This window comes from Tribolium madens, unplaced genomic scaffold (assembly GCF_015345945.1).
Source record: "Tribolium madens isolate multiple individuals breed KSU strain unplaced genomic scaffold, Tmad_KSU_1.1 Scaffold_91;HRSCAF=231;Tcas5.2_LG7, whole genome shotgun sequence".
In the NCBI taxonomy this organism is placed as follows: Eukaryota; Metazoa; Arthropoda; class Insecta; order Coleoptera; family Tenebrionidae; genus Tribolium; species Tribolium madens.
This window is the reverse complement of record NW_025401063.1, coordinates 6,749,574-6,773,886: the sequence shown is the minus strand read 5'-3', so window position 1 is coordinate 6,773,886 and position 24,313 is coordinate 6,749,574. Positions and strand designations below refer to the sequence as shown.

General features: G+C 33.3%; 3 protein-coding genes and 1 long non-coding RNA gene across 5 annotated transcripts; 3 read left to right on the top strand and 1 right to left on the bottom strand.

Moving 5' to 3' along the window:
* Positions 1 to 111: 111 nt before the first annotated feature.
* Positions 112 to 10,251, top strand: LOC123011497. 2 transcript variants are annotated; one of them, XM_044408948.1, is made up of 5 exons: positions 112 to 1,030; positions 7,296 to 7,390; positions 8,590 to 8,733; positions 8,786 to 8,815; positions 9,020 to 10,251. In XM_044408948.1, exons 1-5 carry the CDS (start codon positions 326 to 328, stop codon positions 9,186 to 9,188), a joined length of 1,143 nt encoding a protein of 380 aa, XP_044264883.1. In that variant the 5' UTR covers positions 112 to 325; the 3' UTR covers positions 9,189 to 10,251. The 2 variants fall into 2 exon arrangements, with proteins under 2 accessions (XP_044264883.1, XP_044264884.1); XM_044408949.1 differs by lacking the exon at positions 8,786 to 8,815.
* Positions 3,057 to 7,260, top strand: LOC123011499 (protein D2-like). The gene has a single exon (XM_044408952.1). The coding sequence runs from the start codon at positions 5,866 to 5,868 to the stop codon at positions 6,400 to 6,402; it is 537 nt and encodes a 178-aa protein (XP_044264887.1). The 5' UTR covers positions 3,057 to 5,865; the 3' UTR covers positions 6,403 to 7,260.
* Positions 4,644 to 8,011, bottom strand: LOC123011500. The gene is made up of 4 exons (XR_006413150.1): positions 7,475 to 8,011; positions 5,500 to 5,656; positions 4,855 to 5,436; positions 4,644 to 4,777 (listed from the first exon to the last, which is right to left on the bottom strand). It is a non-coding gene; the product is annotated as an uncharacterized LOC123011500 (long non-coding RNA).
* A 9,568-nt stretch (positions 10,252 to 19,819) lies between the features above and the next one.
* LOC123010715 (protein fork head) lies at positions 19,820 to 21,990 on the top strand. The gene has a single exon (XM_044407797.1). It carries the CDS (start codon positions 20,055 to 20,057, stop codon positions 21,348 to 21,350), a length of 1,296 nt encoding a protein of 431 aa, XP_044263732.1. The 5' UTR covers positions 19,820 to 20,054; the 3' UTR covers positions 21,351 to 21,990.
* Positions 21,991 to 24,313: the final 2,323 nt, after the last annotated feature.

The following is a 24,313-nucleotide window of genomic DNA, read 5'->3' as shown; positions in this document are numbered from 1 at the left end:
GATGTATTTTTGGTTGCAGCAACTGTTTTTTTTACAGGAATCTGCTTAGCTATTTAACGTTTAATTACCCAGTTATGTGAAGTTGTGAAGATGTCGCTGTAGTTGTCAAAAATGCCGTCAAAACAAATTTTGCAGTGACGTATTAAACAAATGTTTGTATTTTTTATTTGAACTAAGCAATAAAAGCAGTTTGAGATATTTATTGCTAATCAAAGCAATAATACTTAGTTAAAATCTAAATCGGTAATTAATTGTATTGGTAGAACTACTAAACACAACTCATCTTAACCTCAATGCTTTGGCTGTTGTTCTGAATTAGTGGGAAATGTCTCCAGAAATCAATGGAAACCCTCCAAGTGTTACCAAACGGAAGAAAAATCGCGAAAAGAAGCCTCAACCAGCACCAACTTTAAATCCTTTAGAATTCAACATGTCGCACTGCAGCTACTTTCCTACAAACCCCAACAACTTTCACAACATAAGTATCCCCGATATTAGTGCTTATTACTCATACTTGAATTATCCAAATCCATCTGAACCCATGTCCTTGCCCGTCTATCCCATCAACTACCCTAATTATTTCCCATCTAACCCCAATCTCAATTTTTTGAGTGCCACAAAACAACCAGTTGTGCCTTCAGTGAATGGTGACAATAACGAATATCTGAGTTTGCCTGTGCCTAACGCCGATCAGAGTGATGATGTAACTAAGAGAAGATACTCAGATCCAGGCCTACCAAATGATAGTGATGATAGTGGAAGCTCAATAGATAGTAAGGTTGTTGAAAAATTGACTCACCAAGTCAACGTCTTGAAAGAGAGCAACAGAAAATTGACTAGGGAAGTTATGGAGATGAGGATTGAACTAAACATGTTGAAGCAGCAACAAAATTCCAGACATTTTGACAGGGAGTATGAGCCAGGGATGTTGGCTGATATTATAAGGGAAGTTAGGGATGCAGCCAGAGTTAGGGAGGATGCCTTATTGGCCAAGGTTAAACACATGATTGAAGAAAAGCAGCTGAGTATGGTAAGGATTGCTTTAATTAATAATAATGTGGGTCGTTTTGATCATTAAAAACCGCTATTTAGTAAAAACTGTAGACTAAAGCTAAATCGGCATTTTTAAAAAATTATTTTAATAGAATATCAAAACAGAGTACCTATACCAGGTGAATAAAAAGTATGGTTCCAAATGTTTTTTTGCTTAAACTATTCATTTTTTGAAAAAAACTAATTGATGAATAATAAAGTACCTAAAGTCTGTTTTTTTTTTAATGGAAATGTCAAACAGTCTTAACGTTGGCACCACTAGTAAATTCATTCGTGGTCATTAAACGTCAACACAAAAAATCGTCTAAGAAAATTTAGAGACGAAACACCAAAAAAGGAACAAATTCGGTACCGTTAACAATTTTTAGAAATTTGGAAACGAATAGTTCGCAAGCAGGATGTTAGAAAAAGGGCCCGTTAAAATGTAGACGAAATTTGTAATGCAGGTTTGCTAAACATTCTCAATTTTTAGCAAAAAATTGACAAGAATACAAAATAAACATGAATGAGAAACAACTTCGGAAAGAAGGAAATTAAATTAGTGTCTTGTGCATCGTTTTTGAGGAAGGAGTTGAAAAAATAACAATTTTGAAACTAAAGCTGAAGAAGAATTTATAAACTACATCAACTTTGAAATTACACGAAATTTATTGCCAGTCATAATATCTGCTTGTATCTTTTGCTAAATAACTTTTTTCTGTATATACATCTTTTTTCTTCAAAGTTTTTGTAGCAAGATCCTCATTTTTGTCCACAACATTGTACTTACTTGCGGTGTGTTTCTATTAAAATTATTAGCACTGAATTCTGTCTTTATACCTTAGGTAATGATGTCTGTCCTCAGGTATTCAATTATAACGCTTTTAAAGAGCAAACAGGCACACAACATTCATAAAAGTCAAAATTTTGACAACATCTCAAGTTGAAAACATAACCATAATTTTTTTACAAAATTTCTAAGGACAAAAATAAAGAGCAAACAAAATTTGTGGCTATGGAGACAAACTGCTACCAATTTTTTCACCAAAATTTTGACATGGTAATTTCCATTTAAAGAAAAAACAGACTTTACTATAAAACTGTCACGTTTATCAAGAATAAAATTTTTTGAAATTTCATTTCTTTAAATTTTGCAAAATATTAATTTTTTTTAAATGGTAACCTACTATAAAACCTTTTTTTTTACAAAGGCTGTATTCTAAGGATTCCAACTATCTGTATTTTAAAATATTTCATAGTTGCCAGTTTGATAAAAAAATGCATAATTCGAAAATAAAATTTAATTCTTAAAACACGATTACATTTTTATAGCACTTTAATTTTTAGTATAATATTTTCAAAGCATAAAAACATTATTAACAAATATATATTTTTTAATTCAATTCATCATTTAAATTATTAGAATACATAAAAATGCAGAAAAACTTACCATTACCAAGAAGCACTTGTCACACCTTTACGGTTTGTCAAGAACTGTTGTTACATGTTAGCGTACACCGCAATCATCACGTATTCAAATGGAATAAACACCTAATAATGTTTACTGTCATTCTTTCTCAGTCTAGTTGCGCACTTTTTTGTGTTAACAATAAAAGAACCGGTTTTGTTTTTCCCGTGTTTTGCACATTAGTGACGAATTATGTTTTTTCTTGTTTGTTTCTATAATTAATACATTTTATATTGGAAAAATACGAAAGGACGGATTCTTATGGTTTTTTTAATAAAAAATGTATTAAAGGCTTTTATAAATATTACTACAAAATATTTTGAGTATAAAACCATTTTACCAGTTTATTATTTGAAAAAATACATAATAAAATATTGACTTTTATTCAAAATTATTTTACTTCTTTACATACACTCATGTCAAGAAAAGTGGTTGAAATAATCGAAATTTTATTATTTTTTTCTAGTTAATTTTATGGGGGAAGTAATTATCAATATATATTTACAAACTGATGAAACAATTTGACCAAATTTGTTGGTTTACTTGCAAAAACTGTTTTTGTGGTATATATTTTACGTTCTATAGTTCTACGATATGTGCATAGACATTTTTGTAACTCTGATTATAATCCTGTCCTATGTTCAATTTAAGCACAGCGCAGTAGCGTGTTTAAATTCAAGAGCCTCGAAATGAAACTTTGCTTTCTTTGAATGAAGATGACAAAACAAACAGAAAAATTACGGGCAGATTGAACATTAACTAAATACTCCACAGTAAAAAATGAAGTTATGAAAAGAGAAATTTTTCATTTTTTGACAACTTGCGAATACAATTAAATATTAAAGAAAAAAGTGTAGAGGACAGTGTTGTAAAGAATCAAATTTGCGTAAAAAAGTTTCGACACTATAGCACTATCTTCAACGGTTTTAGCCCTACAAACGAGAATGTTTTAGTATCGGAAACGTCATATTTATGTAATAATTATGGTGTAGCAGCTATCTTGTATTTTATTGTTGCTCATTCTTTCCATTTTTAATATAACTCGACTTGTTATCTTAAATTTTCAGCCGCAATTAAAACACTTAATTTTTCAATAAAAATCCAATCACAATCAGCACTTTTCATTCGAGACCGGCCGGCTCCGGAGCTGATGACGTTCCGGATTACCGCAACATTAGTGTGTAATCCTCGCACTAGATGGCTCTCGCGGCTGTATTTAAAGCACTGTGCAAATTTATATTTCCCTCATGTATGCTTTGTACATAATATAAAGTACACTGTTTATATTTACCGAGCAATATCGGCATGTAGACTCGGTGCATCTATTCAATTTTGCCGGGTTTTTTCACTCCAATCATCGGTCGACGTATTTACCACCGTTTACCGCTAAAATATGCCGATGGCAAAAATTGAAAATTCGCAGCGAGAGGCCGTGTTTAATTATTTAGCGTCGCGACGCCTGATAAAAAAAGACCGACACCATTCTTTCGTCACGCGGTGTTTGCTTTGAGCTCGACGTATTTGCAGGCGCGATCAAATGGGCGTAATGATCTTTTTTAACCTGGAAGTGCGTGATTTATTCCGCTGTTTGACCAGCACGGAGCTCGATTTATCGGTCTTGAGAGCTTGAATCCAGGGGTTTCGTATAATATGTATGTTTAATTTAGGTATTCCCGAATGGAATAACCAGTCAAGGATTATTCTCAGGCCGCTGGGCACAATCCAAGGGATCCAAGAACATGCACTAAATTCTATAAAAACATTGTAAGACAATGTATATTGTTTTTTTCTATAGTATTTTCTACCAGTGTTATCGCTTATACTTTAAGGGTGTTTCTTAAAATCCGTTTTTTTTTGTGGAAAAGTTAAATTCTCTATGGTTATACTTAATTTTTAATAAATTTATCTGTATATTGCTACCATTTAAATGAGTATTTATCATTTTTTCGAATATTTTTTGTATGATATAAGAAAAATAAGTTTGTTTGGACTACGTTTGGACTAATCCGTTTTTTTCATTTGTCCAATCTTCATATGATGCCTCTCTTTGTTACCGCGAGTCGTGCTAATTAATTCTGGGCGGGATTTTATTTTTATGCCGAAATTCGCTTCAGCAAATGTGCGGGGACACGTAAAAGCGAGATCACATTAGCATATTCGTTTATTGTGGCAAATAAAAGGTATACAGAACGTAACTGTTGGTTGTGTTTCTTGTCCAGGTAGAAAACCTGACTGATACGTTAAGTGGTGGTCCTTTCAACATCACGTCAAATAAACCTACGGAAGTAACACCATTTAACCACTGTTTAGTGCGGTTTCGCGCTTTTAGTAACTCGGCCACCCACAAAGTTTACCTGTGCTGTAATTTTCTGAATGAGTGTTGACCCATTTTTCGTTTTTCTCCCACCAGTGGGTATCGTACCAGTAAATAACTCAGTGAAAACAATTAGGGTAATTTATTAGCAATTAGTAATTTAATTAACGAGTTTGTGGTAAGCTAAGTAATAATCATGTTGTCTGTTTCCAACAATTCTGTTTTGTTGCTGAATAATTATTAAAATTATTCAAATTGATCAGGAGTATTTATTTATTAAGTTTACTGATAGTTATTTGGAACAGTATTTTTTGAATTTTTCTCAATTCTGAAATAATCAATGGTGATTATAGCCGTCGCGTTGATTTTTACTCTTTCAATTCCCTTTGATTATAACCATCCAGCAAGTGTTGTTCCAAGCTAGTGTATGACGACAGTACACTCCTCCAGCGACATTCGATACGGGCCTTGGTGGCATGGCTACGCAAACAACAAGATTGCCCTAATGGAAGCTCCAGTCGCAGTTTGAGGGGTTAACCTCCGCGCCCATCCAGGATTATTATTCAGCCCATTACGGCAATTAAGCGGTCAAAGCGAAAGGAGTGTAATTCCATTGGTCGGTCTGAAATTGGATCAACCTCAACATCAAATAAAATGAAATATTGTTTGTGTGGGTTGTTCATACCTGTAGTTTTTTCAGTGTTTTTATTTTTGGATTCAGCATTCGTGCTCAGAAATCTGATATGGCCATCTAAGCGACCATCCATCCATCCACTATACTTGATGAGAACATCTACTTCTCCGAGCAAATATTGACAGAGTGCTGTCCACGTACTCTCGGCCTGGGAAATCTTAATAAAATCAATAACGGCCATGATTGTGCCACGAAAATAATCAAGGGATGGGGGCACGTATGTGCCTCAACTGATACATCAATAATTGATTTTCATTTCTATTAACTTTTTTAAAGACGTTAAGAAAAATCAATAAGTGCTTACGTTTCTGTGGTAACACTGTCAAACATAACTCAATTGCGTAAAATTTTGCAAGAATGGAAAAACACGGTGTTGTTCCTGATGTTCTTTCTGTTGTTCCGAAACAGGTTGTCGATGTTACTTATGCAAAAGGTGTGAAAGTCGAGCTGGGGAATACTCTAACTCCCACGCAAGTCAAAGACCCACCAACTGTCAAATGGGAGTCTGAAAGTGACGCATTTTATACTCTTTGTATGACAGATCCCGATGCTCCCAGTCGGAAAGATCCCAAGTTTCGGGAATGGCATCATTGGCTCGTCGTAAACATTCCGGGTGATAGTATTGAAAAAGGGGAAGTTCTTTCGGGATACATAGGATCAGGACCTCCAAAAGGGTCAGGATTGCATCGTTACGTTTTGGTAATTTACAAGCAAAAGGGGAAGATTAGTTGCAATGAAAAGCGTTTGCCTAGCACTTCGGGAGATGGACGCGGGAAGTTTTCTATTAAGAAATTTGCAGAAAAGTATCAGTTGGGGGAGCCCCTGGCTGGGAATTTTTTCCAAGCCGAATGGGACGATTATGTCCCGACTTTGTACAAGAAGTTGGGAATGTAGTTTTTGTTGTAATATCTTGGTTAATAAAGTGAAATTAGTTTTATAAATGTTTTTTTTTTCCTTAAGTAAGCATTGAAGAATGACTACCATCCCCATTTTCTAAACTTAAAATGCAAAGAAAAGATTGTAGAGTTTAAAAAATAGACAAACGAAAAACCGTTGCATGAATGCTTCCAAAATAAATGTGAAGATATTTTAAGACACCTCGAAAAAGTTTAAGTAAAAATAATTGAACATATCGAGGAAAAGAAAATGTAAAGAAAATAAATCTAAGAATAAAAAGCTATGTACTTAATTTACAAATAATAATTAACAAAATTATTAACAAGTCGCTTTGGGTGATTTGCTAGATTAAATGAGGTTAAGATAGTGGCACAGTAAGAGATAGAGAGAGGGTGTTTTACCTATGTAAAAAACTTCTGGCACTCATTTAAACGTTATTTCAAAAGACGATTTTTCATAGTATGTACAGTCAGTGATGCAAAAACAGTGTCACAAAGAGCGTTTTGCATACAGACTTACACAAAAAAATTTCAAAAATTTATTTCTTGCATTTTTACAATGTTTTTGCATTTTTCTAAGAGTAGGTATAAATGGTTCAATTTAAAGTTTTTAATTTTTTCGATTTTGGTCGAAATTTTGAGCGAATTTTGCTACCCGGAGCGGTTTATTCCAGAAACGGAATTATTGACGTTGCAGTTATTGCTGCTTGCAGTTTTCTCGACGTCCTTCGATTTTTCGGAACATCTTACATATGTTTATATGTATGCATATAAAAACATTTAATTCTCTCGCTGTGCCGCTGGATTAAGAAAGGAAAGATCAAAAGGGAATTATTTTGCTTTTTAGTTCTTATTATTTGTGTGCATTTGCAGTTTTGTTTTTTCTTTCAGAACCATTTACATCTGGTGAGTGAGAAGAATCGCAACAACGACCGCATTTCGAAATTGGAGGAGCAGTTGAAAAACATGAGCGTAAACAACTCGAGGTGGGTTTTTAGTTTTAGTTAGCAGCATCAATCATTACGAGGTTATAATTGGCGTTAATAACGGCAGGTAATAAAAACTCTTACCGGTGGAGGGTTCGCGCCCCGTTAATAAACGTCGCGTCGGCCGTCCGAAGCCGTTGAATTACTACCTCGGGGCGGAACAACGTCCTGAGCACATAATTCAGTGCGGTGTAATTTTCTCGGGGACGCCTCTTGGTGTGTTTGTATTAGCGAGAAAATATGGCGAGCGATAAGGCATGTTCAGTTGCTATCTGCGGTCGACGGTCGCCGGTGGAAGCGTGCGTGGCCGGCTGGTTACCATCGACGGTCATCATCGAAACCAATTTTTTTTTATATCAGGCGACGATCAGCGGAGTCCTGGATCAGGACTGATAAAACGGTTTTCCATTACCGCTTTAAACAGTTGACAAAAAGGACGAAACCTAAATCCTCCAAGGAAGGAAATTACATAAAAATGGAGTTGAAAATTCAAAACCTTTTTCCATATAATATTTTCTCCGTTTAATTAAACTTTATAGTATTGTGTTGACATTGTTTAAAGCCAAAGTTTAAAGCCAAACAAATTAATGATTGTACGTTTCAAAATATATACAGTGAGCGGCAAAATTATGGATGGAATAATCTTATTTATTAAAATTGTGTTTGTTTTTTGTTGATATTATTTCACTTTTAGGATGATTTTTTTTCGAATACTATGTAATATTCAATATTTTAGTGTTGTCATTTGGACAATTAAAAGATCTATCGAACTGGCTAATAAAATTAGGGGTTTCCATTATAAAAAATGTCGATGACGTCATTCCTCCAAAATCAAAAAGTGTAAAATTTTAAATCAAGTTGAAAATTGTGTATTTTTTAAAAAGAAAATTTACCTGTTTGGGCATTTTTGCCAAAACAAAATATTTTCAGTTTTAATAAGATTACTCCATAATTTTGCCGCTAACTTTATTTATCAGCTCTTACAAACGCGGAAATTAATCGATTTTTATTTGTACACGTATTTTCTCATAGTAGGCATTTCAAATAGTTTTCCAAGTTGAGAATATCCAAAATTTGAGAAAGAGCTGGAAGGAACTGATTTTTCTGAGTTTTGCTTAATTTTTATTTTTTTTTGATTTTCCAAGAATCTACATTGCAAAATAGACAATATTTTTGCACAATTCGAGGCTTTTTTCCAGAACTGAAGACACCGAGGACGCATCGCCGGAAGATAGTGCCACCGCCCGCCAAGTGCTCGAATTAGAGCGAGAAGCTCTTGTTCTCCGGCGGGAGCTTCAGGAAACTCGCGCCAAAAAAGAAGAAGCCGACCAGAAGCTCCTGCAGTAAGTATCTAACTTCCATTTTGCACCAGTTAAAATAGCACTGTTCTGTCAGCATTGAGGCAAATTTCGAGATGATTTCTTGGTAAGATTTCTAAATGTTTTCTCATGTATGCAGCCCCAGATTTATGTCATTGACTTACATTATCAGTCTCGACAAACATTGAGTTAATTTCTCACAGTTCTCTTCATTTTTATCTTCTATGGTAGATAGATTGAGTTATAATTAGAACGACCGTTATTGATAATGATAAGCTTGGAAATTTTTGAATTTGGCATTTTTGGACAGGTTGGATAAGAAATTGTCCAATATCTTGCGACGAAATGATATTTGCACGTCGGATGCTTCCGAAGATGGTAAAACTAACTCAATCGACTCCATTTCGGTGACAACTACATCGTCGATTTCACAGGCCGTTCCAAGAGTCACCTTGTCAGGTCCAGTCACTGATTTATGATTGGTTTATTTCAATGTTTGATATTAGCAGCAATACGTTTTGATAGATTTTATTTTAACATATTAAAAATAATAATGAAACATTTTAACGTTATTAGTTGATGATCACAACTGTCGGTCTTCTGAGTAAATATTAATATTATTTATATTGTATTAAGTGCTATTTTATCAAACTTTGGAATTTCAGATATAACCGAACATTAAGATACTGATGACGAGAAATAAGGTAAATATCATATTTTTTATTGTAAATCTACACATGCATGTCTAGAAAATTATGTTCATGTGTATTTAGAACGGTTTGTAATCTTTATATTTATTTTTTATAATTTTTTGATCGCCAAAAATTCTAAGGTTGTGGAAACATTCCATCCAATATGATGTAAAATATAGGGAATAACTGTGCCTTCTTCGAAATTAAACGAAGATTTTTATTCAATTGTATAACAAACGCTTTTTACTTTGTCATATTTCTTATCCGCCTGAAATATTTAGGTATTTGGATTTATCATAATACCTATGTAACGGGTGTTTTTAAATTTGGCGCCAAAGCTGTCCATGAAAGTTTGAATGTGAAGGAACAATCGTATTGAAAGTTATTAATCTGACATTTCACACCTCTCTAGGCGTCTTAAAAATATAGTCACCCACTATGATGCCAAATTAAAAAAAAACACCCGTTACAATAATAATGATTTTTTATTCATTTATTCTGCCATAGCTAAGATGTACAATTTTTTTATTTGTTTTGTAACACTGCCTAACTCAAGTAGGAATCAAGTACTTAAGCAAGGCGTAATCGATAATTGTTTACTTGATTGAATAACATTCCAATGGGATGGCTAGATTTTATTTTTAGTTGAAAAAATGCAGTCATTTTAGGATTTTCCGAATATTTGATAAGAAAATTACTCCATTTGATATTATTAATAAAGTAATTTTTTTTTTGTTAGATATATTTTCTGAAATGACTGTAATGGTGTAAAACATGACTGGTGCATCAGAATTTACTTAGAATAGTGATGTTTAATCCAAAAATAATAAATACTTATATTTTTCTAACATATGCTCTTTGTTTTTCTCCTTTTCCCCCAAAATAACACGTCGGTGAGAAACTCTTCAGTTGTTGAAACATGGATGTTATAGATACGTGTTAAAGATAAAAGGAAAAACAGTCTTAAGGACATTATCCTTTTATAAGGGTTACGACAGAGATAAACAGTTAGGTTTTAGTTGGACGATACTCGTTTTTGTCTGAATTAAATACAATTTCCTTACCAATTAGTAAAAATGGGAAATTCTTATTGAATTATAAATGGGACCTACCACATCACAGTGGGAGCGTGTTATTGTCACGTGTAAGGCACGCGGTCAGAACTACCCACTTCCGGTAGACGCAGGAAGTATACTAGCGTCATTCTATACTCCTCAAATAATTTACATAATTGCGTTATTGTTTCCCAGGTTAAGGGGTGGCTCTACTAGGTAACCCTTTGCGGTAAAAGGTTATTACTGGACTGACCTGACGATAACGGAAATTACCGGAAGACGAAACCTGTTCATTTGTAATCAGCAGGAAATAGCAGAGGAATACACATACAGGAAATTTTCTTCCAGGAGAGTTTTATTTGATAATAGTCTTTTGTTAATTACAATTATTAATCAATTAAAATTGAACATAAATAAAAAAAAATGAGAACTACTATTTGTCTACTCGTATTTTATAATATCTGAAGATTATTTTTGATGCTTTGTGGATGCCGATTATGTGCTTTGTCGTTTTCAAAATGTTCAGTCCGGATCCAAAGTAAATAATTTCACCTGGTGGTATATTGTTTTAAGGGTTGATGTATTTAAATATCAAATATTTGTGGGTTCGAGCTGGACCACCCATGGAGGTTTCACCGAGGTGTTAACTAGCTCCTTCGGTATTTTTATGCATGGTCCCGACTCCCAATGGAAAAAATATCTGGTTGCATTAACACGTTTTTATACACCATCTAGACTTTTATTATGACTAAATTCGAATTGTCTTGTGAATTAAGACCGACTTTACGGTTTTAATTGCAATGTAAAAGTTGCTGAGTTTGACGTGAAACGGAAATTATAATTCAGCGATTGAAAATGGAAGGCAATTAGCGAGCAATTTGTGAAAGAATAATTCAATAAAAGTGCACCGAAAAAATATTTACAAACGAAGTATGTACAAAAGCCTTATAATCTCAATTTTATGAAAAATATTAAAGCAAACACTGCCGGAAATGTCTATAGACAGAGAGATTGCCGATCAAAATATAGAGAGGAGGAGATCACTGACTATCGACTTTAAATATTTACACTTGTTTTTATAAGCGAGAAAATGAGTTTAGAAATAAAGAGACAACGCTCGTTTGCAATGAGATTTCAATTAAAACGGGACACTTTTGGACGCGTTTCCCACAATAATAATCTGGTGCAGTCGCTCCTAATAGCACTTTGCCATAAACATCACAGATTTAATTTATAGAGCTTTGCATCAGCTTTCTCTTTATGTCTGTATTAAGTCACTATATTAAATGTGCATTTTTTTAAATCTCCGAATCTTTGAATAACAATTTAAAAAATAGCGTATTTTGAAGAGTTTCTAACTAGTGACTGAGTAATTTCATTCACTTGAAATTTCCCAGATCGTAATCTGTAGGATGTCTACAATTCTCAATGGCTCTTAAAATGCCAAACATAATGAGAGGCAAATTTTAGTATACGAATATATACTCGTATATGATGCTGGTTCAACGAGGTGCGATTAAAGCCCACACAGCATTTTCTTCTGGCATACAAATTATGTAAGTCATTCACGAGAGAAGTGTTTGAGGGGCACAAAATATTGTACAGTAAAAGTGTATTTATAAAATCATGATCGACTTTTTATGCCAACAAATTGGAGGTCAGTAATCCTTTAAAACAACTTTCAGTTGAAAAAACATTTCGAGGTAAAAAAGAGGTGTAGCAAGGATTTAGAATAATTTTTGAAAAATCTGAGACTATTTCATACTAGGGCTTTTTATCGATATTTTCATTAATTGGATAGATACACCATTTTTAATACACATTAGACAAAAAATTTTGTGAAATGATTTAACTATTAACAAATTATTAATATCCAATGACTAAATGACGGCGTGAAGTCGGTTTTTACGGGCCATTTTAATAAATCCATGATCTTTGAAGCGTGGAACGACAATACCGTAAACCAGGTGCACGTCAGTGAATAATAAAATAATTGGTCAATGACTTAACAGAATCACACTGAGTTATCAGTCGATATCAGTCTAGCTGTCAACGATCGTCGCGATGAGTCGGTAATTGGGTGATATTTCAGCTAGGCTTTGCTAGGGGATGAGGCCCCCACGTGCTGAACAGTGACTAAGCTTGTACAAACATAGAAGCCCCGAGACAGATTGGCAGTACTTACACCAACACAACCAACGTCGAAGAATAACACAAATGCAACAATTGCGTCCGGAGATTGGGAAATAACACGTAGAAAGCTGATTTTTCAGGAGAAAACGTCTCAAGGATGGGTCAGGTTTTGACACACATAACTAATACCTGCGAGGTTATTGAATATTATTTTTGAGTTGTGTTATGATAGGACGGTTAGGTGTGGCTTAGGGGGGTCGGCACGTACGCAAACAGCGGCGGCCACCCTTCAAAATCCTTTTAATCAAACTATCGCACCATTGAATCAATTAATAATATTCGAGGATTGTTAATGGATGATTTTTACCGCGTGATGTGCTAAAACCGAGTGCGATGATGACATAAAATTCTCCATTTCGTACCAGAAGATGTTGAAAGCTTTTGTATGTGTGTGGTCCATAAAAGGAGTGCTGAAGAGTCTTCAGCGCGGCGATTGTCTCGACTGAATATGTTCGAGTGCTACTTTATTTCTGATGGAAGTGAGCACCACGAAACGTTTTCAAATTCATTCCTCACAAATTGTCAGAGATTTATATTGCCGTGACATTTGATTCTCGCTGTGGGAGCCCCTTGGAAGTTTTGGAGACATGTGATGATTTTGGTACAGACAATGCCATACGGTTATAAAGTTTCCAAACCCACACATTCCTATTAATCCCGAACTGTAAAATGATTTTTTATCGACATGGAGTGGGAACGGCGTTGAGTGCTTTTTTATAATGGCCGAACAGTAGCACTCTTTGTTTACCAAGATGATGCAGGCTGAATGTGTGAATTGATAAAGAATAACATGTTTTTTTAATGAACGTGAAGAGAATACCACACCTGACAAATCTTAAAAATACGGGAGCTTCTCCACTTGCGCTTTGTTTGTTTCCATCATCATGGTTTTATAACATTTGTTTAAATTAAGAGTAATATTGTTCTATTTGTTTGTATCGAGTTTATTACTTTGTTTATCTTGCGGTCGGGACAACAAAGAAAGGATAAATTACTTGTAACAGCATATCAAATATTTTTCAACCTTCTACACCGTAGGGAATGACATAATTAGCTTCCAATAAAACGTAATTGTCCCACCGGTAAGTGTATTTAATCTCAGTGTCAATTGCGTTATATTTTGCAAGAAGATCAACAAAGTGTTTAATTCAAGTTTTCCTATACGGTATAGATGCAAAAATAGGCCACTACCTATATCTCTATTAAGTTGAATATACGAACGGAAAATCTTTTTTTAAATTCGGATTAGAAAGTATTTTTTCTAGTGGTAATATTGATTTGATGGACCATCATGACGTTGTACTTTTTTGCGTCACTTAATGACTACTTACGGTATTTATTTATTTAGGTATTGACCTATTTAGATATGAAGATTAATAATCATGGTCACTTCTTGAAGTAAACAGAGGATTGATATACCAGACACCTGTATACGAGAGGTGTTAGCAAAAAAGCTTTGATATGAAAGAAAAGATTTTTAATGGATATTTTGTCTTAAGTTGAATCATTCTACCAAATTTAGCAAAGGTCAGTTGTGTACAATGAATGTCAAAATCATTGAACCATGACGTATTTATACCTAAGTGTTTTCGAACCAGGTAGGTATCAGTGTTTATAATACATCAAATTAATAATTATTACTGAAAATACTGTATAGAATACACTGATGCTCATACGGTGTAAAACATGTTTTTAGTTTATTGACTGTTCAACTTTGAGCAAAAATTATTATAACGCCTTTAAAAGTACCTACCTAATGAAATTATGGCTTCGGGCGTTTTTTATAATGCAGCCTGTATACATATTGTCCGCCACAGTATATTCGAGTTTATCTGCTTTATTTTATGGTTTATAAATGTTTTAATGAAATGATTTGTTAATAATGTCCAATATTGTGTACTGAATTTGAAAAATACAGTCAACTCAAAAAAAACGAAATTGATTTTTTACAATGTAAATTTGGTTTGCTAATTGGCTGTCAGTATCATTTAAGGAAAAATAATTTAACCAAAGAGAAAATAAGAGTGATGAGGGTTAAATTACACAAGCTTAATCTTCACACTATAGTAAATGCTATGTTTAATACCAGAAAAATCACTTTACCTAACGCAAATAACGCAGAGGAAAAAATAAAAAATAAATCATTAAAAAAATACAGGGTAAGTCATACAGAATAAAGACTAACCGATTTTCAAAATACATTCTCAGATACTATTAATAATTATTGATGTTCTGTTTTAAATTTTTCAAAGATATAAACATTGCCAGTTTTTATAAATTGAAGGCGTCCTACAGAATCAGCCACAGTATTTTATGACATTTTCAATGTATCAAGACCATTCAGTTTTTTTGTCGTTTGAGAACATTTTGAATTTAAGTGAAAAAAGTGGAATTAATGACAATGCCAAAAATGAAGGACATATCAACAACCACTTTGATTTAAATTTAATAATCTATATTTTTCAAACAAAAGTCAAGGTGTCTGTGAGAATGTATTTTGGGTTGCGTCTGAAAATCGGTTAGAGTCTTTAATGTTGTATTGACATCATACTAAAGCTATTTTCTATTTCCATTTTTATAACTACTTGTCTTGGTTAAATGATTACTTTGCCATTTCTTTACTCCAAAACACTCAAAAATGTTCAGTAATGTCTGCTTTTCAAACTGAAATGGAAATGGAAAAACTTAATACTCTGCTAAAGAAATTAATAAACACAATTTTTGTGGAACACTAGTTTTGGGCTATTCTAAAGACAGTATGAAGGAAGCTTTTAATTCCATTTCTCTAAAATAACTTGAAAATATAAAGTTTTAATTGACAGGTCACAATTACATTATATTTTGACAAATTGTGATACATATATTTTCGCGTAATTTTACACTTACTTATATAGGGTGCGCCAGAACTCGCGCCCCACAATTTTTTTTAAGTAAGGTAAGACACCAGGAATGTGAAAAAAATGTTTAAAAAATTTTATCTCTCAAAAAATTTTGACATTTATTTTTTGACATTTGACATTTTTTATATCTATTTAATGGTACTGATAATCTTGTATATGTTTTTTTACAATTATTTAGTAAAGAGAAAAATTTTGCCAATAAAAGCCACTAATAACATCGAACAGAGTTACAATTTAGGATACAGCTTCCTTATTTCCTCTTTTAATAGCTTATAGCAAAAAAACTTGGAAAATTATTTTTCCAACAAAAATGAATAGCGTTAAAGTGCAAACTTTAAACCCTCATATTTTTATAGATAAAAATTTTTTAACATTTTTTCCATGTTCCTGATATCTTAGCGAGTTCCGGCGCACCCTGTATAATCACTTAGAATCACTTGTGGGTCTAATACTAATTAGTATTAGGCCCACAAGTTATTCCAACATCAGTCAAATATATTTTTTATACCGGGTGAATCAAGGTTTATTCGCAGCCTAAAACAGCCTTTTTTAATAGCATCACTATAATTGTAAAAAAATTGTAGATAATTTTTTGAAATAGAAAAATATTTTGCCCAATTTTTGTGTTGTGGTGGGCACAGTAATTATAATTTATCTCTTTGGAAAAATTTTATAGATGTTTATCCTACCTTACCTATAGTTCGTCACCAAAAAATTATATTGTCTTTATGTACAAAATCATTTTATTTAATCAAAACAACAATCAAACAAATATGCCTGTTAAATATTCAACTGTACATTCAATATTTGTCGTCATCAAACGTCAGCGCAACAATATCAAAGCAACTTTTTTAATCCATTGTTTCTTCACACATAAAAAGTTGATCTAAAACAATCGTAAAATTTTATACAGTGTGTTTTGCTGCAACAAAGAGATAAAGATGAACATCTCAATAGAGCAGCTGTGCAGCTTACACACTTAAATCTCCTCAAGCTCCGTATTTCTAAAAAGTGTGTTAGTCTATAAATAAAAATCAGTGTCGTCCCGCATATTCATGAGCCACCCCATACATCACCGTCGGATGCACCCTGGATGGCTATTAAAATCTAGTTAGCCGGTATCTCGGGCTTGCAGTCCGTCGGACAATCTGCAGATCCAGCTAAAAATCACGCGCCGCTTCCATCCATCCTCTTCGCCCCCTTTTAATCCAAGATCTCATCCACGGCTCCATCTAGATATCGGGCCAGTTTGGTGTCGATGGCAAATTATTTTATCCTGGCAATATGTCCTCTCACCAAACCCACGTAACCCTGATAAGGGAATGATATCCGATCGATTCCGGGTTTTTTATTACTGGGAGATATTATATTGGGGATTAGATGGCATATGCCACATGAAGGTTTGGTTTAGTGTTTTTATCCATTAAGCGGAATATGATCCCTTGGTCGGGCCAAAGTTGGCTTTTAACGAGGATGCTGTCTTTTGTCAGGCTTCGATTTGGAAGGATTTGACGATGATTGTGATTTTTTGCGATTTTGTTTATTTAGTTTAGATAATTGTCGCAAATTGGGTTTGATATTGATTTAACCGACAGATATTTGAGTATACATGCCGGAACAGCACATTCCTCGTTTATCTCTGCCGCACCCAAATTTGAATTAAGATAAATTGTGACTCATAGATTTGGAAATTTTGCAATATACAGGAAAACTTTACATTGAAGATAAATAAGACTTGCAAACATTCAAATCTAAATTGATAAGACTTTATAAAACTGCAGCAACTTTGCAAGTTATAATATTTAAATCGCACTTTTGCGTCATTATTCATTAATCAATAATACTTTTTTTACGAGTAGATTGTAAATATATTTCTGCATTTTAGTAATAGAAACTTCTACTTTCTTTAATTTACCTAATTTCCAATTCACACAGAATATATCTAATGATTCTTTCTATCGTGAAATATCGGAAAGTTAATACGATATTTCTTCCACTTTTATTTAGGTTTCTATACGATTGAGTTGGACAAAGGGATAAGGACCTTTTGGACTTTGAACATCATATTATTTTGTTTACTCTCTTCATGAATCACATAATATCTTTTAGAACTAGTTGGATCTTGAGTGACTGTTATGGCAGTATTTGTATCTAATTGCCTTGTTTTCATCATCAAAACTATTGTGACTCAGCCATGCTGAGTACCTACCTGATGGGACATAATAACAACATAACAATAACAATGAGAAGTTGTAACTTAATGTAATTTTTAAAATAAATGTTGGCACTTGTTCTTAATATTAGTTATTGCTTTAAATTTATTGTTATCAACTATTGAGTCAATTTATTTTTTATTAATAAAATTATTATTTATTGATTTAAACTTACGAGTTACTCTCATTTTATTTGTTTTGTTTTTCGAGTTTGTTTATCATCAAAGTTTTGAAAAAGCTTTATTCTTGCCGAATCGATTCCTGTAGTAGAGAATGGATCATAATGATAGTGAAATTATTTATTAAGTCAGTACATAATCAGCGAGTGTTTGACAAACAACAATATTTGCTTTTTTATGCGAACATTCACAATGACTGAGGATTAGAATTCCACCATTTAAATATATCAATAAACTGCATGCACAAGCACATTATCCTTTTGACTATAATTTGTTGTTTAATTTATATTTTCGTAATTACATTATGACACCTACCTCAACCATGCTCTAAAAGCAATTCAATTATCTATTGTTCTGGACACGCTGCTATTAACATCTTGTTAAAATATATCGGTGTTTATGTTGCACTAATGGTTACATACGATACACAAACATAATTAAACTTAATTTGTCACTTAATCGTTAATTTATTTATTATAGGAATAGCGGACAACTTTCAAGAAAAACATGTTCAGTGCTATTAAGGTTTTTTACTTACTCGATTTTATTTTTCTTCATAATGAGTGTATACGAGTGTGTAATGAAAGTATTTTATTTATAAACTGTTTCACTACTCGTAGTTCCTTATTTGTAGAAAAATATTTTATCTAAATTTTAGTTCAAAGTTAGCAATTAACTTGCTGATGCTTTTTTTTCAATTCATTTTTTTTTTATTAGGTACTTTTATAGAATGGACGCTGTATGATTATTGATTAAAAAAAGTGTTCTTTAGTTTTCCATCATTTTTTACTTTGTTTTGTTATTCATATTTAAATATTATAGGTACCTATTTACCTACATTCTACGAAATAACTTAATTTGGTAGTTTGAAATAGAAAATATAAAGTACCTATAGAAATCACGTGCTGACGATATAATTATATCGAAACGTGAATTTTATCTCATTGAGTTTTATATAAGTACAGTTGGAGACAAAATACTTTGGTCGTCAATGTCACTTGAGTGACATTAAATTGTAAAGCATGCTTTAGGACTGTTAACCTTATTTTTAGCTTATTGTCAATCATATTTGACAAGTTGTACATATTTTTGTTAGAAAAATATAATAGCTGTCATTAATTTGAAATTGTCATTCATTAAAGCTTGAATTACATTAAAGTGTCAGAAACGTGACGACCAAAGTATTTTGTCTCCAACTGTACCTAGGTATAAAATACGTAGATAATACTGAAAATAAAATTTCCTCCATTAAATAAATATTTGTATATTTATTTATTCACCACTGCCTTGGAATTTTGTTACAATTTACATTTTTCATGCTGTGTGTCACTTTTTTGCAATAGGTAGGTAATAGCATAAATTGTAATTTATAATAACGAGAAGGTTAATTATATAAAATTTTGAATATAGTCTTTAATAATGGATTAATATAAATTAAAATAATTGTAATTGTTCATATTATTTGATGCAAACAAAATTACCTGATGAATCCATTGTCGGTCTCACGAACAAAATAAAACACTGTAGTATATATAACTCAACAACTTTTATTGCATTTTTCTTTTTAAAAATATCAAACCGAGACAACTGAAATGAAGATTATGGCAAGAATCGAAACAAGTTGACGGGCAACGGATGGCCGAATCGAAATTATTAGTTCCCTCATCGGACGTGTGCGGCGTTTAGTGACATATGGGCGTGTCTGACCGCTTCCCCTCAAGTTACTACGCTGTCGATTACGCATGGACCAATCCGAGCCCTGTTTAAAACGCCCGTCGTCATGGCGACTCAAGCGTTTGGTGTTGATTGGGCGGCAAGTCGCCATGGCAACCACCCTCCCCTGACGATTCTGTATTTGACTACCTAAAGCTCAGGGTACTTCACATCGGCTTGTAGTATCTAAGTAAACAGGCAGCAAGGAGTATTTGTTTTTCCAATCAGTGCTGGTTTGGAATACCTAAAGTGTTAACTTGTTTGTGGATCCGCTCGTGATGTAAACAATGAAACAAAACCTCCGATGACGAGTTAAGATCATATTGATTGATCCGGGTTTAGTGTGTACTAACTGAGTGCAGTGCGTCCCATCCGAGTGCAATAACAGTGCAATGCCAAAATGTTGACTCAGAAGTTATATTCCGACTCAACGACGATGGCGACTTCGTCCAACGCCATGTCCCCGATGACTCCCACGTACTCCATGAACTCCATGTCCTGCGTGTCGATGCCGTCGATGAACTGCTCGCCCCAGGCCGCATCCTTCGGCTCCAGCATGCTCAACTCAGGTATGCCCGGAAGCATGTCGATGAACGGCAACGGCATGACCTCCTCGTCGATGGGCTACACCACCATCGGCTCTCCCATCTCTAACATGAACGCGGCCTGTATGGCCACCCCCATGGCCACCATGAACACCTACGGCACCGTCGGCACGCTCGGTCGGGGCGACCTGGGCGGCGGCGACACCTCGCCTAACACGGCCCTGCAGCGGGCCCGAGCCGACAAGACCTACCGTCGCAGTTACACCCATGCGAAGCCTCCGTACTCCTACATCTCCCTCATTACAATGGCTATTCAGAACAGCCCCCAGAAAATGCTCACTCTCTCCGAAATCTACCAATTTATCATGGACTTGTTCCCGTTTTACCGACAAAACCAGCAACGCTGGCAAAACTCGATCCGGCACTCCTTATCGTTCAACGACTGCTTCGTCAAAGTTCCGCGAACTCCGGACAAGCCCGGAAAAGGCTCCTTCTGGAGTCTGCACCCGGACTCGGGCAACATGTTCGAGAACGGCTGTTATTTGCGACGACAAAAGCGGTTCAAAGATGAGAAAAAGGAACTTATAAGGCAGACCCACAAAAGTCCCTCGCATTCTGTGGACAACAGTAACAGTTCTGAGAAGAAAACGTCGATACAACACGGTGATGACTCCCATAAAAATCACCATTTGGATAAAAACCCCGAAAACACCTTGGGCACAATGTTGAGCATCCACCCGTCGAAACTGGACGTAGAGCAAATGAATCTTCTTCACTCGAATGATCTGAATATGCATCAGCAGCATCATCAGCAGAATATGTCGCATGAGGAGCTCTCGGCGATGGTGAATCGGTGTCATCCGCTGAGTCTGTCGAGTGAGCATCAAGCGATGCTGCATCACAACCCCATGAGTCATCATTTGAAACAGGAACCGTCAGGTTTCACCTCCTCGAATCATCCCTTTTCCATAAACAGGCTATTACCCACCGCTGAAAGCAAAGCCGATATAAAAATGTACGCAGATATGCACCAGTATGGATATAACACTTTGAGTCCATTGCCGAGTTCGGTGCATTCCCACTCGACCATAGGAAACGATTATTACAACAGCCCCTTGTACCATACGTCAGCAGGGACGACGAGTTTGTGACAGTATCCTCTGGCATAAGAGAAAGCCTCGAATAAATTTATGATGTAAATATAATCTGATTGTATAAAACAATACGTTTTTATTTAACGTGCATTGTAAATACTAGATTTTGTTAGTGTTTTAATGCAACTTTTCAAGCACTCAATTTTGCAAATATCGTTTGCTTAGATGTTATCTATGTCGCGCGAGTGAGTATATGAGGAATTTTTTTATCATTTTCCGCGAAATCTCGTCGTTACGTTCGATCTGCTAGGTTTTCTATTAATCTGTTTCCTCAAATAAGAATATGTATTTCTTTTGCCTATAAGTTTCTTACTTTTTTATTTATATTACCTATTGTATTCTGATGTGTTTTAATTACGAACTTTGTTGATAGTTATGTACAAAGTGATTGTAATAAATGTACAAATTTCTTAAAGAATTTGTGATGTTTCAAATATGATTTATATCGAATACTTGAAATTTGTATTATACATACCTAACTATAAAAAAGGTACTTACTAGAAGTATTTTAAAAAGGTTTTTAATATAAGGAAAATGTGCAACTGCGAACCAAAATTTGTACATAAATTATAGAAAAATGTATATTATATGATGTAAATGTATTAAACTGACTTTTTGTCACAATAAATGTCAATCTCTTTAATGATGTCTTTTATTTGTCTTTATATTAATTTTATTTTACTCCTAGTTTCTGTCCGTTCTTTTGTTTTTCCTATATTATAAAATTCATGTCATTGATGCTTGTGTTAAATTTGGTAAACAAAGTAAAAATGAATGGGCAAATACTTGCTTTGTAACCATCGTAGTAAATAAGTAATATTTATTTAGTTATACACTTACTTATACAAAATTATACTGTTTAGTTGAATAATTTTCTAAAAAAAGAAGTTATATTATCGAGGCTCGTACCTATCTAATAATAATTATTTGTTTTGAGTTGAATTAGTTCAATTACCTATATGACAAAATAATTTTGAAATAATCTTAATTGACGATAACATTAATACAACAAATTCTTGTAATTACAAGGACTTGAATTAGGTACCTAATGCATTTTCGTCTAACGAACTGACCAAATTTTTTTATTGGTATTTTTTTGTTAACTTGATAATATTTATTAATTATTATTATCTTAAGATGACAGAAATTGTAATAAATATGTAGGTAATTAAATTTTTATTGAACTGAAAAAAATATGTACTTATTCACGATTAGGAAACATTTTAAACCTCGTCACACATTGGTCACCCTAATAATATATAATAAAAAAATAAAAAGATATTTTTAATGTTTAAGAAAATAAGGACTTTTCATAATAAGACTAAGGACATAATATTTTACTACAAACAAAGAAAAGAAAAAAAAAATACTTTTTTAGCAATTTATTTTTTAATCTTTGTTTAAATCTTCTCAATGGCACTTCATTCATTGTAAGTGAGAATGAAATATTCGTTCAAACTGATTACATCTGTTAAATACTTAGGTTTACCTTTACAAAAAAATACATTTTTTACAAGAACTCAAACAATAGGTATTTATATTAGCATTCATCCTTCATATCAAGATATCCTTTTTATGATGCTTCGACTAGGTTTTTACATTTTTCTATTCATCAGTTTCACTTCTATGTATTTTGAAGAATATTAATTATTAGGTATATTATTACATATCGCATGTTTTTTGTGTTACCGCAACGATTTCTGTGAAGTTTGTAGTAATCGCATATCACTTATTGATTATTATTTACTGGTGCCGACATTTTGATAACACATAAATTTAATGGCTGAAAGGCGGATATTTATTAACTAATAGACTAGTAACAATATTAGATATTTGTGTAATTTCATATAACATTAATGAATTTGGGACTTCCGAGAAAAACATCAGTTTTTAGAAATTTAAACTGGACAATAAGAAAGTCTCTAATAGGATTAATCGCAGCTTTCTACTATTTCTAAGCATTTTGCAAACCTATACAACCCCACGATTTCAATTCTCTTTTTCTTGTCCTGATGCTCATCAAACACAAATGTAGAGTGAAAAGTTTGTTTAATCAATTGCTCGTTGTGGGTTAATTATTGTTTTTTTTTTTAAATCTAAATTACTTACAAAAACTGTATACTGTACCTATATACTAAAAAGTCTGTTTTTGCGGATATTTATACGTTTAACTATATCCTCGAAAACATTCTGTATAAGTGATTAAGGATAATAAAACATTTCAAGAAATCAAGTAACTTTGTAAAAGATACACATATTAACGGTTTAATTATGAAACTTTCAATATTACTTGAACTGTATAAAAACGAAAAACTATACCTAAGTCTCTGTTGTTATAATACACCTAAGTTTTTTAGTTATACAGAGTGTTTCACGTAATTTTACGAGGCCTGCGCCTGTAAGATGCAATCAATAACACATATTCCGATACGAACTCGATTACAAATTTTGAAAAATTAGATAATCTTCTCTAGTTTGTTCACCCTTTCAAAAATTACAACGTTTTTAGTTAGTTAGTGATTAAGATAGATAAACTACAATCATATTCATGCCGTCTCTTGATAGAACAAATGATAATTGTTTCTGAAAAACTGCAGTTTATGACTATTAATGAAACAGTGATCAGTTTGACAACTACTGTCATGAGTTTCCAAAAATTAAATAATTAAATGTGTATTTTTATATCCAGTGTTCTGTGACTTTTGTATATTTGGGTGCGTACATTAAAAATTAAAGTTACTGTACTTAAGTTTTTTTAATTTTGAAGATGTTTTCTGCTAACTCACTTTCAAATTATTTACGCACACACTATACATTATGGTTTATGTAAGGTACCTAAGTATTTGGTGTATAAAATTTGTTTCAAATTGTTATGAACTGGACAAATTTCACCACCAATATAAGTACTCTATTTTATAAGTGATTTATTGTAGGCACTTATTTATTATCCGAAAAAGTAG

What these genes read in the sequence shown, in the direction of transcription:
- LOC123010715 (XM_044407797.1), top strand. Translation starts at nt 20,055, where the DNA reads ATGTTGACTCAGAAGTTATATTCCGACTCAACGACGATGGCGACTTCG.
- LOC123011497 (XM_044408948.1), top strand. Translation starts at nt 326, where the DNA reads ATGTCTCCAGAAATCAATGGAAACCCTCCAAGTGTTACCAAACGGAAG. An exon ending in ATGAGCGTAAACAACTCGAG is followed by an intron (nt 7,391 to 8,589) that starts GTGGGTTTTTAG and finishes GCTTTTTTCCAG; the next exon opens with AACTGAAGACACCGAGGACG. An exon ending in GCCGACCAGAAGCTCCTGCA is followed by an intron (nt 8,734 to 8,785) that starts GTAAGTATCTAA and finishes CTGTTCTGTCAG; the next exon opens with CATTGAGGCAAATTTCGAGA.
- LOC123011499 (XM_044408952.1), top strand. Translation starts at nt 5,866, where the DNA reads ATGGAAAAACACGGTGTTGTTCCTGATGTTCTTTCTGTTGTTCCGAAA.